Raw genomic sequence first — 18,292 nt, 5'->3', positions numbered from 1 at the left:
GAAAATTTTATAATCCAAACTCTAGATTAAAGGCTGTCACTCAGGTATTCAATAAGTATATGTCAGAGGTATAAATATAATACGGAGCACTACAAGAACATATTTGTAAAGTGAACACACATACATACACTAGTTTCCAAAACACTTTTTTTGTACAAACATGCATGATATAATCTACGTGATACTTTCTTCCTAAAAATACCAACCTGTAGTTTAATCCAAACATTAAAGGTATTCATATTTTTGTTCTGTAATAGATTCATACAAAATGAAATATGGTCAAAATGAGAGATCATTTTTACTTCTGTTATATCCTTAAATAAACTTTTGCTTCCTAGAATCCAATTTTGTATTCATTTCTTCCATATAGAATGAGAAATGTGCATTTTCTCTGTTTCAAAGGATTATATCTCTTCCCTTGAATTTAAGTCAGTTGTAAAATTAAAAAGTTGCTGTTTGAGGGAGTCCCACGTACTCTAAAAAATTATTTACGTCACTCAGACTATCTCTTTCTCTACATCCCTCTCCAGTTTCATAATAGCCTTAATTAGCTCAGAGACAGAGAGAAAATGATTTAGAGCAAAGAAGTAACCTAAATATGGAGCTTCTATATGTAGCAATATCAACGTAGTAATCTCAGAGGATAAGCAAGAATAACATCTGACACAAACAGGTCCTTATGGAATCATTGGAAGAAGGGGGAATGTTTGTATTATTGGTAATTCATAATCTTCCTAATTTCAGGGACAGTAATGTACCTGTGCATTCCCTTAGGTTTATAGCTATCCCTCAGTATTTTGAGTAATTATCAACCAATTAAGAGTACCAATCCCAAATGGAACTGAAAAGATACAAAAGACATTCTTTTTTCTTAAATACATCAACTGCATCTAAATATCAACTTGAGACATAAACCTTGCAGGTAAGAGGAGAGTTAAAAGATATATTTAAAATGTTTGGGAGGGGAGATAAAAAATTCTGTATCTGGCAAAACTATCCTTCAAAAATGAGGAAAAGATTAAGGTATTCTCAGAAAACAAAAGTTAAACGTGTTTATTACTACTAGACCTGCTCTGTAAGAAATACTAAAGGGAGACCTTTATGTTAAAACTAGAGGCCCGGTGCACAAAATTCATGCACAGGGGCGGGGGGTGGGTGGGTGCTGTCCCTCAGCCCAACCTGCACCCTCTCCAATCTGGGACCCCTCGGGGGATGTCCAACTGCCTCAGGGGATGTTTAGGCCTGATCCCCTAAATAGGCAGTCAGACATCCCTTTCACAATCCGGGACTGCTGGTTCCCAACTGCTCGCTTGCCTGCCTGATTGCCCCTAACTGCTTCTGCCTGCCACCCTGATCACCCCCTAACCACTCCCCTGCCAGCCTCATTGACACCTAACTGTTCCCCTGACAGCCTGGTCACCCCCAAATGCCCTCCCCTGCATATTCCCTCTTTATTAGATAGTGTTTTATCTTTAACATATTGGACAGTGTACCTGCCGTGGTCTTGACAAACCCGTAAAAATGTAAACCCAAACTAAAAGTGTCATAAAATAAACTCCTTAAACAGGAATTTCATGAGACCTTGGAAAGGTGATATCATGTGGTTGTTTCTTCATTTCTTCCTTTTCTTTTTTTTTTCTTGATCCTTTTCATCTTTTGTCCTTTCTGTCTTTTCTCCTTTTATTCCTTTTCTGTCCTCTCTTTCTCTTAACGTTTCCATTGGTAGAATCATCAGTACTTGAATCTGTCTTGCTTCCAGAAGACGAAGAAGAGGGAAACACACCATCATCTGAAGAAAAAGATGATCTATGTTGGGATCGGTGGTGTTTCTGGTTTTGCTCTTTTCTCAGTTTGTTTGTCATTTCTGCCGTCCCCAGCATCTTCAGGACTTGTGCGTGGGCACTTCTTATTCATGTCTACAAAACCTCCCTGGCTTGGTGAAAACTGTAGGGGAAAAGGCCTTCCTGGGTGGGCTCAAGCCCTGCCCAAGGTGCTGAGGAACCAGGGTGGGGAGTACCCACCACCGCCCTTGCAGAGCCAACCTCCGGACCTCGGGGTACTATCCAGTAATGTAACTGCAATGTCCCCGTTTGCCTTCAGAAATTAGTTGTAAGTTACTTCCGATGTGAAACCCTACCTCAGACATTTCCTTTGTGGTTTCTAAAGATTTTAAACAAAACCCATTTACCTCCTTAACCTGGTCAGAAGTTTCTACCCAATGGGAGAGGTTTGCTGGGCAGCATGGCCCAGATATCACCCCCCATCTCCAATCACTCTGCTGGGGGCAAGGGAAGTTCCAAGGCTATAGGTGTGGTGGGGGGGATCACTCCATGGGGGCGCAGGCCTTTTGGAGGCTGACACCCCAGGCTGCCGCTGGGAGGGGATAGCTCTAGGGGGCGCTGCTGCCTTCCAGGCCTACACCCCCAGCTGCGGCTGGGAGCTGATTGCTTGCGGGGAGGTGGAGGGGGGGGGGGGGCGCGGCTGGCTCTCAGACCGATGGGCCAGGCCGGGGCTGGGAAAGGGTTGTGCCGGGGGGCACAGCCGGCTTGCAGGTCTACAGCCAAGACCACAGCTTAGAGCGGATCGCGCCAGGGGCGTGTGGTCTCATCGCAGGCCGACGGCCTGGGCCGCGGCTAGGAGCGGGTCACAGCAGGGGTGGGGGGCACGGCCAGCTCTCAGGCCTAAGGCCAGGGCCGGGGCTGGGGCTGGGAGCCGATCGTGCGGGGCATGCAGCCACCTCGCAGGCCGACAGCCCGGGCTGCGGCTGGGAGCAGATCGTGCTGGGGGCGCGTGGCTGCCTCTCAGGCCTACAGCCTGGGCCACACACTGCCAGCTCTCATTGGCAGCCCTCTCTGGGACTGGGGGACTCCGGAGAGCCTGAGAGGACTGGGCACCACCATCTTATGTCTATGGGTGCTGCCATTTTTGTCGTGGAGTGACAGTTAATTTGCATGTTACTCTTTTATTAGATAGGATTAAGGAAAGCTAGAGAGTAACTCAAACATATACAAAAATATAAAGTTCTTCAGTAAATATAAATACATATACAAATAGAAAAACCAGCATTATCATAATTTTGGTTTATAACTCCACATCGTATTCTTCTATAGAATTCAAAAGACAAAAGCATAAGCAAAATTATAAATCTATGTGAATGGGTACACAAAACATAAAGATGTAATTTGTCATATTAATAACCAAGTGAGGGAGTAGAACTCCAAAGGTGTAGGGCTTTTTGTATGTGATTGAAGCTAAGTGGCTATCAATTTTAAATATCCTATATAATAAAGAGGTAATATGCTAATTAACCCTCACATTCTCACAAGATGTCTGCCTTCGACCAGGCCGGCAGGGGGGTTAGTGAGGGACGACCGAAAGACTGAACAAGCAGGCTGTGTGGGGCGACCAGGCTGGCAGGTGGGAGGCAGTTAGGGGTGACCAGGCCAGCAGGGGGGGGTGCAGTTGGGGGCAATTAGGCTGGCAGGTGGGGGGCAGTGAAGGGTGACTAGGCCAGTGTGGGAAAGTTTGGGGTGATCAGGCCAGCTGGGGGGGCCAGTAAGAGGCAACCAGGCTGGTGGGAGGAGTGCAGTTGGGGGCTACCAGGCTGGCAGAGAGGGGGCAGTTAGGGGCGACCAGGTCAGCATGGGGGGCAGTTAGGGGCAATCAGGCCAGCACGCAGAGACAGTGAGGGGTGATCAGGCCTGGGGGGTGGGCAGTTAGGGGCAACCAGACAGGCAGGCAGGTGAGCCATTAGGATCCAGCCGTCCAGGATTGTGATAGGGATGTCTAGTTTGGCTCAGTGGATAGAGCATCAGCCTGCAGACCAAAGGGACCCGGGTTTAATTTGGGTCAAGGGCATGTGGTTGCAGCCTCTTCCTCGACCAGAGCACTGGTCAGGACTTGTGCAGGAGGCAGCCAATCGATGTGTTTCCCTCACATCGATATTTCTCTCTGTCTCTCCCTCTTTTTTCCACTCTCTCTGAAAAATCAATGGAGAAATATACTTGGGTGAAGAAAAAAAAAGAGATTACCTGTGAAGTTGCTTTCCACAGAAACCCTTTTTCATTCACATATGTTTTACTATACATTTTCTTTTTCATCTCCATATGAATTGCCTTTCTGCACTTTAAAGTCCCAAACCACTATTCACTTCCACCCCTCCCTTTCTCCTTAGCTCAAGATGGCATATAAGCCTCAACTGTGTGATTTACCATATTCTTACAGAATCCTCATATGTACATAAGAAATAAAATTTTGTTATTTTTCTCTTGTTAATCTGTCTCATGTCAATTTAATCATTAGTTCAGTCAGAACAACAAAGACGGAAAAGAAGGACAATTTTTCCATTTCCCACACCATTAAAAATAAGTCAGTTCTAGACTTATTTTCTATCTAAATGTGAAAGGAAAAATAATAAAAATATAAGTGAAATTATAGGGGGATATGTTCATGATCATAATATAATAAAAAACTCTTAAATAGGAAATAAAAATATAATTTGGGGAAAAATTAACAAATTGGATTGTATCAAATCAAGAATTTCTGTTCTCTTAAAAACATATTTAAGAGAAGGACAAGACACAGAACGAAGATATACACATTAAATGGATTAAACCTATAGATTAATTTGGAAAGAATCTATCTATAATAATAAAAGTGTAATATGCAAATTGACCGAATGGCCGAATAGCAGAATGATCGTCTGGATGACCATGCTATGACACATGCTGGTGCCAGGCCAGCCAAAGCGGGTGTGATGTGATTGGTCAGGGGGGCCCCACCATCGCCCCAGGATTGCCCCACATCGGGAGGCCCAGGGCACCGGACGGCAGGGCGATCAATCCAGGGGGCCTCCATGATTGCCCCAAAGAGGGAAGCCCAGGCTACCTGGCTGGTGGCACTGAGGCAGGTGGGCGGGGCCTCCCTCTGCAGGGTGATCGATTGCAGGGCTCCCATACTGTGAGAGGGTGCAGGCTGGGCTGAGGGACTACTCTCCCCAGTGCATGAATTTCGTGCACCAGGCCTCTTGTCCTAACTAATAAGGAGGGAATATGCAAAATGACCATCATGCTGTCACAAAGATGGTGATGCCCATAGCCACAAGATGGTGGCTCCCAGTCCCCTCAGCCCCACTGGAGTCCCCCAGTCCTTTCAGCCCTGCCAGGATAGGGTTAAAGGGGTGCAGTGTGGCCAGAACCACCATCAGCCCCCCAGCCACCCAGGGCCAGCCTGAGGCACAGGCAAACTACAGATGGTGACTACCCAGCTGACGCCCAAGGCACAGGCAAGCCTTGAATGTCAGCTGCCCAGCCGCCCATGGCTGCCCGAGGCTCAGGTAACCAGGGCTGGCCTAAGCTTGTGCTATTGGCAGTGGCAGCAGCAGAGGTGTGATGGGGTCATCTCCTTCCCTTGATTGCTGGGTCGCTTCCCACCCTTGAGGGCTCCCAGACTGTGAGAGGAGGCAGGCCGGGCTGAGGGACCCCCACTCCAGTACATGAATTTTCATTGGGCCTCTAGTATATATATATATATATTCCTAAGTGCCCACCCGTCCAACCAGTACCTATGACGTGCACTGACAACCAGGGGGAAGACGCTCAATGCAGGAGCTGCCATGATGTGCACTGGCCATTTAAAAATAAACGGCACTACAGACCTGGCGCTGACAAACCAACATTCGGCTTCCTCCAAGTGGGACACAGGCTCCACCACCACTCTGGAGCAACACCCCAACAAATCGTAGCCAATGTTGCCAAGATTCCATGGTGCAAAATGCGGCCCACAGCCCAGCCCAGCCCAGCCCAGAAACAGTGGCTGTGGGGGCCAGGTAATGATATCATGTAGCAACGTCTGGCTTCCTCTCCCTAGCAACTCCAGTCCCTTGGAGTTTCTTTAGCCCAGGAAACCGACTTGCTTTATAGCCAGTTGCAAACATTTTACACTTTAACCAAGTGTTTTCATGTGCCTCATCTCATTTGATCCTCACAGAAGTCTTGGAGAAGGTAGATAGGAGACTCGGTAGAATCCTATTTTCTTTTCATTAGCCAGAAAATGGAGATTTAGAAAGCTTAGAAACCTGACCCAACTGAAAAGAAGTAAGAAATGGTGGACCTTGAAAACGACTTCAGGTTTTCTCACTGTGCAGAATATAGTCAAACACTGCTACAGTTAAATGTTTTACCCTTTGTTCTTCCTGTGTGATCTACAATAATAATCTGCTTTGTGTTGATATTTACTGCTGTGTTGCTGATAATTACCTGAAAGAGAAGTTGGGGTGCTTCACTGGGCTGGAAAAAGTTTAGCTAAATCAAAAAGCAGGTCTAATTAAGCAAGTTTATTTTATATCTCTAAAAGACTATGTTGACTCGTGATACATATAGAGCTCTCACTGGCGCCAGTCACACGTGTGTGTTTCTATCTGTCATTGTACATCGTGAATTTGGTTGACACTTCTATTATAGAGAAAGGGCAAATAGTGATATTAAAACATTTCTTCTAATTAATTTCTTTTCGATGTGCATGAATCTGTGTACCAGGACACTAGTTTATACTATAAACATATAGATTCTTAAATCTATGGACATGGTAAATCTCTTCAGTTATTAAAATCTTAAAATTTTGAAAATGTAGATTTTATACATTTTTGTGGGTTTATACTTAAGTATTTTTCTTTTTTGATCTATTAAAATATACTTTAAAGTTATGATTTTTCTATTGCTCATTGATAAAGAAATATAATTGATTTTTTTACACTGATCTTTTATCATGGTATCTTGATGAACTCAATCATTAGTTCCTGGAGAATTTTGTAGAACATTTGGCATTTTCCATATAGACAATTATATCATCAGCTTTTTTGAGGTACAATTATAAAATATTTAAAGTTTACAATATGAAGATTTGATATATATGTACATTGAGAAAGGATTTTCCTCATTGAGCTAATTAACACATCCATCATTTCACATATTTACCTTGGTTTTATAGTGACAACATTTAAGTTTGATTCCCTTAGCAATTTCAACTATATGGTACAATGTTAGTGGGAGTAATTATAGTAAAAGTCCTAGTACTATAAGTTTCTCCCTATATATTAATATAGAATAAATGTATATAAAATAGTAACATTATATTTATAAAGATAAATATCTTTTCTATTCCTTAAGCTACAATTCTGGCCATAAGCCAGAAAGTAGACCTAATTACTGCCTTCTTTCCTACAAATTTTTCATTTCTCAGATTATCTTTCCCCATTCTTCAAACGATTTCAAATTCACCTTGCTCTAAAAGTGAATCATAATTTGAGATTTCCTGGTTCTTATAGCTTGGAATCAACTCATGAGGTAACTAAGTGTTTCCTGACTACCTGCCCTCAAGCAAGGGTTTCCTTTCTCCTATAAAAGAGAACTGGGTTTCAGCAGTGTAATGACCTCTCTAGGGCAAGGTCTGAAAATTGCACTGGGATCAGAAAAGATTCTAAGGCCAAGAAAAGCAACAGCTAAAGACAGTTCATGAGAGACACTTAGTAGCTAATACCTTTCAGAATCTAAAGCCCGCAGAAAAGGGCTCTTCCATCCACTGATTCTACATTCTAGCCAGCTAGCCAGCTATCTGTTTTTTGGGGTAAGTTTCTTCTCCATGAATTGGGACCTGTGTATTGCTCAGAGTTTCTAAATGCAGCAAGTTTTTTAAAATATATTTTTATTGATTTCAGAGAGGAAGGGAGAGGGAAAGAGATAGAAACATCAATGATGAGAAAGAATCATTGATTGGCTGCCTCCTGCAGGCCCCACATTGGAGATGGAGCCTGCAACCCGGGCATTTGCCCTGACCAGGAATTGAACCGTGAACTCCTGGTTCATAGGTTGACACTCAACCACTGACCCACGCTGGCCAAGCTAACTGCAGGAAATTTTGACAGAAGTGGAAAGTGCAGTGAATTAAATAATCTTGATTCTGCATCTCTCAGTCACAAACTTTCCTTTGGCAGTCACCTTTTTCCTGCCTATTCAAGTTTATCATTAATAAGAAGATAGATTATACTCATGTCATTTAGAGATAGAAGAGATGCAAAGATAATCTATTACTATATTCTTAATTATATTTGAAGAAAACTCAGAACTGGCACATTCCAGTTAATTAGTGGCAGGGCAAGATGAAAATAAGGTTTCAGCTTCCTCTTCTAATGTTTGCCTACAAAATAGCTCTAACATTGCTTAATCTATTAAAAATAAGAGGAGATGATCTTGTGGGTTGGAAAGTATGGTGTGTTTGCAGTTTGAGCATGAGAACTTTAAAAAAAAAAAAGTCAAAGCTAGAAGCATCCTATTACTTAAAGAGCTTTTGTGTCTGGTCTTGTTGCTACTATAACTACAACTCAGATCTTGTCCCCTGAAATACAGTCTATTCTTTATCTGGGGCATTAAAACCTCATTTGTTTGTTTTTTGTCTGTGTTTTTTTCTTTTTCTCTTGTTTCTTACTTTACCCTGTCTCCATCTCCATTTAAGATTTCTTTTTATTCCTTTTTCTTTCTCTTTCAAAGAGTCCAGCAAATAACACTTTCTGATCTGATTACCATAGAAAGACAAGTTGCATAAAATGCATGCTTTTGATGTCTTAAAAGCTTTTTAAAAAAATCTAAACACTTTCAGAAAACTGGTTTTCCTATTCACATGTTTCCCATCTACCAAGTAAGACATTTATGGGGAATATGATTATTTCTCAGGTGAAGTGGCTAAATCAATTTAAATAAGTGAAATACTAGTATGTTGACTCTACCCAGGTCTCCACATCACTAGAGGTCATTTCATCTGCTACATGAATGTCCAATCATATAGATCAAATTGAGGACAGTTATTCTGTTCCAGAATTTTCATCATCTCATGGATTTTTTATATTTTCTTCAGAAAGTTTCCTTATTTCTGAATTTTGTTTTAGACGTCCTTAAGAAGGTAGTAATGTGTCTCTGTCTTCACAAAAGTTCTCTAAAAGTTCTGACAAACACTAGCTACCAAAAATTAAGTAAATACTTTCTTCCATACTTTGCACTGAATTTTTCATGTGTAAACTTATTTAGCCCTTCCAATAATTCAATGAATTAAGTGATATTATTATTATTCCCATGTATAGTTATATAGGCTTAAGAAATGTGGACAAGATCCCATGTGAGGTAAATATGTAGATCCAGCATTAAATTATGTTATATTTCTAAATTCTATCCCATGATTTTAAAAACTGGTTTTTTGTTTGTTGGTTGGTTTGGTTTTTATAAGAGATCAGTCAGATGCAACCATAAGAAAAAAACAGAAGAAAGGCTCAGGAAAATAAGGTCATTAAACCAACAGGTCCTAAAGACAGGAGGCACAGCAGGCCTTGAAGTATCAAATAAGAACCACCAAGATGATAGGGTGATGGGGATGGGGGTTGAGACACAAGGAGGAGATGGGGGTGGGGAGTTAGGGTGCTAAAGCCAAGGCCTTTCCTAGGGTGTCCACAGCAAAGGCAAGGTAGAGAAGGGCAAACAGTTTAGGATTAGCTAGTTTGAATAATTTGGGTGGACTTTGAGTACAGGAGTGGCCTCTACTTGCCTGGTAACTAAAATGATTAAGGCAGATGACTATTGCCTCCTGGAGTGCATGGACAGATAAAGGGGGTATGGATTGGTTTGTTTGCACAGCACAGCTATGCTCCTGGCTGGGACCTTTGCTATCTCTAAGAATATTCTAGACCAGATAAGGAGGGGCAGTCTCTCCCCAGGGAGAAAGGTATTTTAAGATTTCAAAAATCACAATATACAAAAAATTACATACATATATATGATATGTATATATGTAGATATATACATATACTGTATAATATATAAGGTGATATATTATATATTTACTAGAGGCCTGGTGCATGAAATTCATGCATGGGGGGGTGTGTCCCTCAGCCCAGCCTGCACCCTCTCCAATCTAGAAACCCCTCGAGGGATGTCTGACTGCCTGTTTAGGCGGGCCTAAATGGGCAGTAGGACATCCCTCTTACAATCCAGGACTGCTGGCTCCCAACCACTCACCTGCCCACCTGCCTGATTGCCCCTAACCGTTTCTGCCTGCCAGACTGATCACCCACAACCACTCCTCTGCCAGCCTGATCGATGCCTAACTGCTCCCCTGCTGGCCCAATTGCTCCTAATTGCCCTCCCTGCTGGCCTGGTCACCCCTAAATGCCCTCCCCTGCTGGCTCAGTCACACCTAACTGCCCTCCCTTGCCAGCCTGGTTGCCCCCAACTGCCATCCCTTGCAGGCCTGGTCCCTCACAACTGCCCTCCCCTGCTGGCCAGATGGCCCACAACTGCTCTTCCCTGTCAGCTATCTTGTGGCAGCCATCTTGTGTCCACATGGGGGTGGCCATGATGTGTGTTGGAGTGATGGTCAATTTGCATATTACCTCTTTATTATATAGGATATATGTGTATGTTTGTATAATATAAAGTATAGAACATACTATTTATATAAGTATATACTATAAAATATGTAACATTTATATACTACATAATAAAGAGGTAATATGCAAATTGACCATCACTACAACACACAAGATGGCAGCCCCCATGTGGTCAAAGATGGCCACCCCCATTGGACACAAGATGGCTGGCAGGGGAGGGCAGTTAGGGGTAACCAGTCTGGCAAGGGAAGGAAGTTAGGGGCAACCAGGCCTGCAGGGAAGGGCAGTCAGGGGCAATCGGGCTGGCAGGGGAGAGCAGTTAGGGGAGACAAGTTTAGCAGGAGAGGGCAGTTGGGAGTGACCAGGCCGGCAGGGGAGGGCAATTAGGGGTAATCGGGCTGGCAGGGGAGCAGTTAGGCATCGATCAGGTTCGCAGAGGAGTGGTTAGGGTGTGATCAGGCTGGCAGGCAGAAGCGGTTAGGGGCAATAAGGCAGGCGGGCAGGTGAGTGGTTGGGAGCCAGCAGTCCTAGATTGTGAGAGGGATGTCCAACTGCCCATCAGGCCTAAATGGGCAATCGGACATCCCTTGAGGGGTCCCAAATTGGAGAAGGTGCAGGCTGGCTGAGGGACACACACCCCCTGCCCTTATCTACCCCGAAGACAGAAACTCATATGATCTTTCAGCACTATCCCAACTCAGCCCTCTCCAGTAATGCTAATTAATTCACTATCATTGAGTTATGCTCAACATTTATTGAAATGAAACACATTTAAGATTTTAAAATGTAAAAATATTATACATGTCTTTGCAGAAAGATTGACTTTGTTTATGGCTCTAAATGCTTTAGCCTCAGGGAAGGGCAGTTAGGGGCAATCGGGCCAGGAGGGGAGGGCAGTTAGGGGTAACCAGTCTAGAAGGGAAGGAATTTAGGGGCAACCAGGCCTGCAGGGAAGGGCAGTCAGGGGCAATCGGGCTGGCAGGGGAGAGCAGTTAGGGGAGACAAGGCCAGTGCATGAATTTCGTGCACTGGGCCTATAGTTATATAATAAATATTAATTTATATATTATATAATATACATACTATACTATATAGAAGAAAAGTAATTTGATGAATTCATTATCATGTATAATTGTGTACTTGGAGCTAAATTTTACTTTTATTCTTATATTGTCAGACAATTTGTAAATAATAATGTAGGATATATCATCTTTTATATATCAAATATATGACCTTTATCTGCTCATGTCACAATAACAAGATATATCCATATTTATTACCATCACTTCTAGAGAAATCACCCTACTAAGGGTCATTTTATATGGTCAGCAAAGGGAATTTCTTTTCACAAAATTTCTAAATGTTTTAGTATATATCTCTTTATTGCCTTAGGTATAGTCTACTGATGAATGTAGCTACTAAATCTCATGTAAAAAAATCTTCACTTCATCAACTTTTAAAGTATTTTATTACATTGGGGACATTAAAGTTATACCCAAGTGTATATATTCCTATTGACTGTGAACCTGTCAATTTTGTTTTTATAATTTTACAGCAGTAATCCCTCTAGTTTCCCTTTAAAGAAAAATACACAAGTCCCATTTATAGTGGTACTCCCTATTCAATGTATTTGACTATGACAAAATCATAAGGAAGTTAAAACTTTTGAATGATGTTAAGCTTGTAGAATGGTTAATGAAAAAGAAAAAAAGGGGGTATATAAAGTTTCTTAAGCTTTAGTGAATAGATTTCTAAGGAAAAAGAGTTGAAATGTTATAAAAATATCAGAAGTTTGCAGTATGAAATGAAACAATATAATAGATTTCATTTCAATTTATTTTTACTGCCAACTCATAACATTAAAATGAAAGAAAGCACCTAGGTTAGGTTGAACTTCATTATAAATAGTAGCATGGCCTCAGCCAACCCTACCCTTTTGTATCTGAAACACATTAATATCATCAAAATATTTAAGCTACAGGGTTTAGCCAATAGGTCAGTTTATATATGTTATTATTCTATCCTAATTAATTGTGCCTTTAATTCAACTGACTTTTTTTCTATCTTCTCAACTTTTTGTCTCCTATAAGATCTTTGAGTACTTACATCACCCCTACCCCCTTCTGTTACACAACCACGTTTAAATTGAACAGACCATAATTATCTCACTAAGTCAAATATGCTCCTCTACTACAGATAAAAGCAACTCCACATCACTTCCAAGAACCGGGATAATGATCCTGAACATAGGCATATCAACCAATATTTGCTGAAAGAACAAACTTCTTCACTCTCTCATCTGAGAGTCAATTTGTTAAATTTGTGGGGAGGTATTTTGCTTCCTATACTAGGGAAAATGGTAAGATTTGGAAAGGCTGCCACTAAATGGGGATTCTGAGCTTTGAACAAAATGAACAAGGCTATGAAATTATGGATCTAGTCTACAATTTTAAGTGTCACAGAGAAATTTTGCCTAATCTGAAGCGTGTCTGAAGTTAGGAGGTGGGTATAGACAAAAAAAAAAGCTAGTCATCTGTGATACCACCTGAGAACACTTCATTAACCAGCAAGATCAATGCTGTTAGAATCATAATTTCCATTTCTACAATTTCTAGGTGATAAACACTGCATTTACCTTCCTCCCCTACAAACACCCACATTGACTTTGGAAAAAGATATCCAAGCATTCTATTCTGATACTGACTTAAATGGATTTCCAAAGGTTCAGTTATGTGGCCACCTTTTCATCATGTTTTTCATGCTCCAGAAGAAATGGTGAGGAAAATTCCCTTCTTTCTTCCTATCTGTAATTTTTTTCTCTGAATCGGTAATGGAGTCAGTGGGGAAAAGATTTACCAACCTGATGGAATCGACCAACATGTCATATCTGAACCCCAAGACAGTGATTCTGATTGGGATCCCTGGACTAGAGCATGTGCAGTTTTGGATTGGATTTCCCTTTTTTGGTTTATGCCTAGTGTCTCTGCTAGGGAACATTTTCTTGTTAATCATCATCCCTATGGAACGCAGTCTTCACCAACCCATGTACATCTTCCTGGCAGTGCTGGCAGCCACTGACCTAGGTCTCTGTGTAGCCATTGCTCCAAAGATGTTGGCCATCTTCTGGTTTGGCTCTTATTCCATGGCATTTGATGCTTGCCTTACCCAGCTCTTCTTCATTCATGCCTTGCAGAGTATGGAATCTGGCATCCTGTTGGCCATGGCCTTTGACCGCTATGTTGCCATCTGTAATCCTTTGAGGCACACATCCATCCTTACACCTTTCTTTCTAGTTCAGTCAGTACTGATGGTGGCCATCCGGGCAACGGTGCTTGTTGGGATTTTACCCATTCTACTTAAACGACTGCAACTTTTCCAGTCTGTGGTTATTGTCCATTCCTACTGTGAGCACATGGCTGTGGTCAAGCTGGCTGCAGAAGATGTCCATATTAACAAATCATATGGGCTCTTTGTAGCTTTTGCAATTCTGGGTTTTGACATGATCTTTGTCTTCATCTCCTACATTCTAATTTTTCAGGCAGTTTTTCATCTTCCCCAGAAAGAGGCACGACTTAAAGCATTCAACACTTGTACTGCCCATATTTTTGTCTTCCTGGAGTTTTACATCCTTGCCTTTTTTTCCTTCTTCAGCCATCGTTTTGGACATGTGTCACCCTATATCCATATCCTATTATCTACCATCTATCTTCTTGTGCCCCCTGCTCTTAACCCCATTGTCTATGGTGTGAAGACCAAAGAGATTCGCAGGCGGGTTGAACAGATTTGTACTCTGAAGCCTGACACCCAGAAGTGATCCAAAAATAATACGAAATAGGAAATACATGTATTTATTTGTTTAAGATGAAAACTCCTTGCACTATGTATATCTTGGTGAGGTTTTTACATTATAATGATCTCCCCTAAATAATCTATTGTCCCCAAACAAGAGCACTCAAAATTTGAAATAAACTTGGTTGAAAAATATGTATGTATATCATGAATTCCTATCATCCATCATCTTTCTCTTCCTTTGTTTTTTATCTTTTGTTGTAACCCTGATATGAGAATTAATGGCATAATATAGTTATGTCTAAAAATCTACCTTTCTTTCTTCCCTATGGTGTATAACACTTTGTGAATCATCTACAAATTAAACAAATTTTTGCTTTTTTTTCCTGAATTGAAAGTAAAATTATTAAACATCTTAAAATTCTTACTATTATAAAAACAGAATTTGAAGGCTCTGATGACTGGCTCTTGAATTGTAAGAAGAATGTGCTAGACAGAATATATTATTGTGACCAGCAAATTTTATACATTTCAGGAGTTTTTATAAAAAGGTAAATTTTAGCTCATTATTGCTAAGAACTCTATGGAAACACACTGCCCCCAAAATAAAAATGTATTTGTATGAATAAAAAACTATCAATGGTGAATTTTAAATAATGAGTGAGTAATCTTATATACAGATGGCATTTTTCACATGGCAGGTGGGGTTACAAAAATATCATAGCAACTGAAGTACCACTAGCGGGGTTGAGTCAGAACTGTCAGAAATAAGTGTCAGTAATAAATTTATTTGCATTAACTCTAAATAAAGACATTACCCACTCATAGCATATATAGTGGAAAGATGTCACATTCTAAAGAATGTTATTATTATCAGATTCCAACTGTGGCTATAATTATTTTCCATAGGTGGAAATGTGAACTTATGAATGAATGGTTGTTGGGATACTTAAATAGTAAAAATATTTAAGTACTTCTTTCCTCTACATGATTTAGCCACTCCATACTGTGCTTAATTCATCTTTTTTTTTTTTCTTTCTTGTCTGGAATAATATGTGGAGTGGATTGAGAGTCTTCTCATAGTGAAGGAGGAACCAGAAAATAAGCAAACCTTCTGAGTTATGGGAGGAAACTGGTGTCATGCAGAATAAGGCACATTGTCCTGGAAAGGAAGACATGTGTCTTGGCTCCATGACTCCCTATACATCTCTGTATACATAAGCAAAGGTGTGCTGGCTACCTTGGAATCTCCAGAGAAAAACCCTAATCCACAAAACTGAGAGAAATATATATATTTATCATGCAAGATGATGTGGGGAGTACTGGAAAATAGTCTCAAGTGAACAATGATAGAGATGTTTGGGAACATAATACACAACCTAGAGAGAAGGTAGAAACTGAAAAATTATTTATGATGGAAGTGAAAGAAAGCTGAGTGTGGCAAATTGTACTTTCTAAGCATGGCTATAACTATCTTCCATATGTGATCTTGCCTCACCATCATGAAGAATAAACTCTTATTTATTCCTCTCAATAAGTTTGAGCCCCTGCAACTGCTAAGAATACAACAGAAGTAAATGTGTGTCAGTTCTTGGCAGAGACCTTAACTGATATCCTACCTTTCTTATTTTCATGCCAACTTGTAAGAACCCCCTGGGTTCTACTCTGAGGGAGCAAAGTGCCTGACATTGTGGAGGGGGACTGAATGCCTGACATCTGAGAGGAAAAGAAGCCTTTTATCCAGACCTGGATTCTTCTTTTAAACAGTATTAGCAACTGCTTGAGGGACTCCCAGGGAGAACTTCACAGCTGGGGCCAAGCAATCAACAGAACTTTGAGGGGAAAAAAAAAATCATAAGCTGTTGTTTAAACCTACCAAGTGTTGGGTTGTTGTATTACACAACAATAGTTAAATGTAAGGAAAAAATGGTGTGAAGAGTTGGATTTTGCAGTAACAAAAGCCTAAAACATGCAGCATTTGCTTTGAGAGCAGATGGACAGAAGCTTAAAGGGTACCAATGTTAAAGAAGGCTTTAAATAGAGTGACAACATTGTTACTAAGTACCAGAGAATACAGGGATCTGTGCTTTGTAGTCGTGGAACAATTGACAAAACTATCACCTTTTTTTTTTATGCAGAAAACTAAAAAATATATACATAGTGAACATTTCAAGAAAATGTTGAAGGTACTACATCTAATAAAATGTTTAGAAAAAGATGAGTTAAAGAAGTGTTTAACTTTCATGTAGGACTCAGAAAAACCATAAAGGTTTATGATATTTCTGAATTTGAACATTGACTTTTTTCTAGACATTATCTCCTCTTCTTTTGTAGGACACAAAGTTTTCTTTAATTACTTTTTTTTGATGGGGGGAGGGAAGGAACACCACATTTCAACTCAATTAAGAAAAACATTTTTATTAGTACAGAGGTGTTTTTTTTTCTTTGTTTTTCTTTTTTTTTCCACTCATCATGCCATGAATTTATGGGGAGTGGGCTCCAGTGGCTCAGGCTCATTTCCATGGATTCTCACAAAGTGTGCTTCTCTGGGTGGAGCAGGCTGACACTTCAGCTGAACCTGATACACTCTTAAAGTAAGAGCAGGCCTCTGGAAAATCAGTATGCATATTTTAAGATTCCTTATTAATCAAAAGTCTGCCGGGTTAGACCGAAAAGGACAGTGAGAGCCCAAAATTAAAAGAATTATTCGATACAGACCATATCTAGCCTCCTAGCTTCTGCTTTTATCTTTTGAAGCCCCGAAACACGGGTAAGAAACCCAGGGAATTTAGAGAGAGAGCCCAGGGAAGGAGTACTGAAGCTTGTCAGTGAAGAAGCCTTATTGAATGATGTCCATGCTGACGAACCTTCTGAGAATCCAAATGCAGCCCCTTTGTGTCATGCAACCATGTGAAGACGTAAAGTGAGAATATAAAATGAGCCGGGTCAACACTACACATGGTTTGTTTGTTACATAGCAAAAGACAATCATAATGATTGGGAAGGGGGATTATACTTGAGGAAACACATTGGCCCACTGAAGTTGAAATATTATGTTCTACATAAAATTCAGAAGTGGAGTTGAAGAGATTTCACTAAGAAAGTATCCCTCAATAGAGAAGAATTTTGGCCAAACAAAATGCTTCTTTCGTCCCTCCTTCCTTCCCTCTTTTCTTCCCTCTCTCTGTCCTTTCTCTTCCTCCTTTCTTTTTGTCCTCTCATCTTTCCTTCATTTCTTTTATTTTTAGCCCATAAGCCAAATAAGTTCACACATTCTTTCATATTTGTGTTGCTTCATCAGAGAAGTTATTTGAAATGGGACCTGACCTACTCAACACATTTTTTATTAAACTTATATGTGTTATGACTGACAAATGAGAGGTGACATTGGAGACCACTGAAATGAATGCAATACAAAATACAGGATAAAAAGAGGCAGGAAGTTAGGGAAGGAGGAAGTATTGCAGGAGATGAGCCCTAAAAGCTGATAAAGAGCATGTAGTTGTTGAAAGGGTTAATCAAGAAACAGGGATCAAACTCAGCAGGGGCTAACAAAAGAAAGCTCCTTCTGCAAGCCTAAGCTTGCACAAACATGCTCCCCTTGAGTGGTTATTTTACAGAAATTCCTGAAGACCATAACTCCTGAACCGCTCCCCCAGGAGGAAGGACGGCTGGCACCAGCAGAAGGACAAAGGGCAAGGCCGTAAAACTACAACTGGGGGCCATGTCCCAGATAGGACTGTCAGTGAAGCTCTGTCTGCAGCTCTCCCTGTGGACATAGAAAGCCTGCTCCCTCCCCATTAACCCCTGACTCCTTTCTCAGACACAGTCCACCTGCAGCCAGTGCCTTGAATGAATATCTTTTTGATTACACTGAGCCTTGAGTTGGTTCTGTGCAACCAGGGCCCAACTCAGAGCCTTTCAGTTGTAGAATTCTGAGAGGAGTTATTAATTTGTTTGAGTAAATACATGTATCTTAAAATTGGTGCAGACAAACTCTGAAAAGGTTAATAGTGTTTTTGTATATTTATTGATATAATTGATAAGTACATCAGATATATGTATGCACACGTG

General features: G+C 40.9%; 2 protein-coding genes across 2 annotated transcripts in view; one reads left to right on the top strand and one right to left on the bottom strand.

Annotated features, from left to right (window-relative positions):
- Positions 1 to 18,292, bottom strand: part of MMP26 (matrix metallopeptidase 26) — a gene marked incomplete at both ends in the record, with an annotated part of 52,562 nt that overhangs the window by 10,424 nt on the left and 23,846 nt on the right.
- Positions 13,293 to 14,243, top strand: LOC308257753 (olfactory receptor 52A5-like; the record flags this gene model as incomplete). Its single annotated transcript, XM_080687835.1, has 1 exon — positions 13,293 to 14,243. The coding sequence occupies one exon, from the start codon at positions 13,293 to 13,295 to the stop codon at positions 14,241 to 14,243; it is 951 nt and encodes a 316-aa protein (XP_080543961.1).

This window comes from Plecotus auritus, assembly GCF_963455305.1.
Source record: "Plecotus auritus genome assembly, chromosome: 9".
Classification (NCBI taxonomy): Eukaryota; Metazoa; Chordata; class Mammalia; order Chiroptera; family Vespertilionidae; genus Plecotus; species Plecotus auritus.
This window is presented reverse-complemented; position numbering and strand designations above follow the sequence as displayed.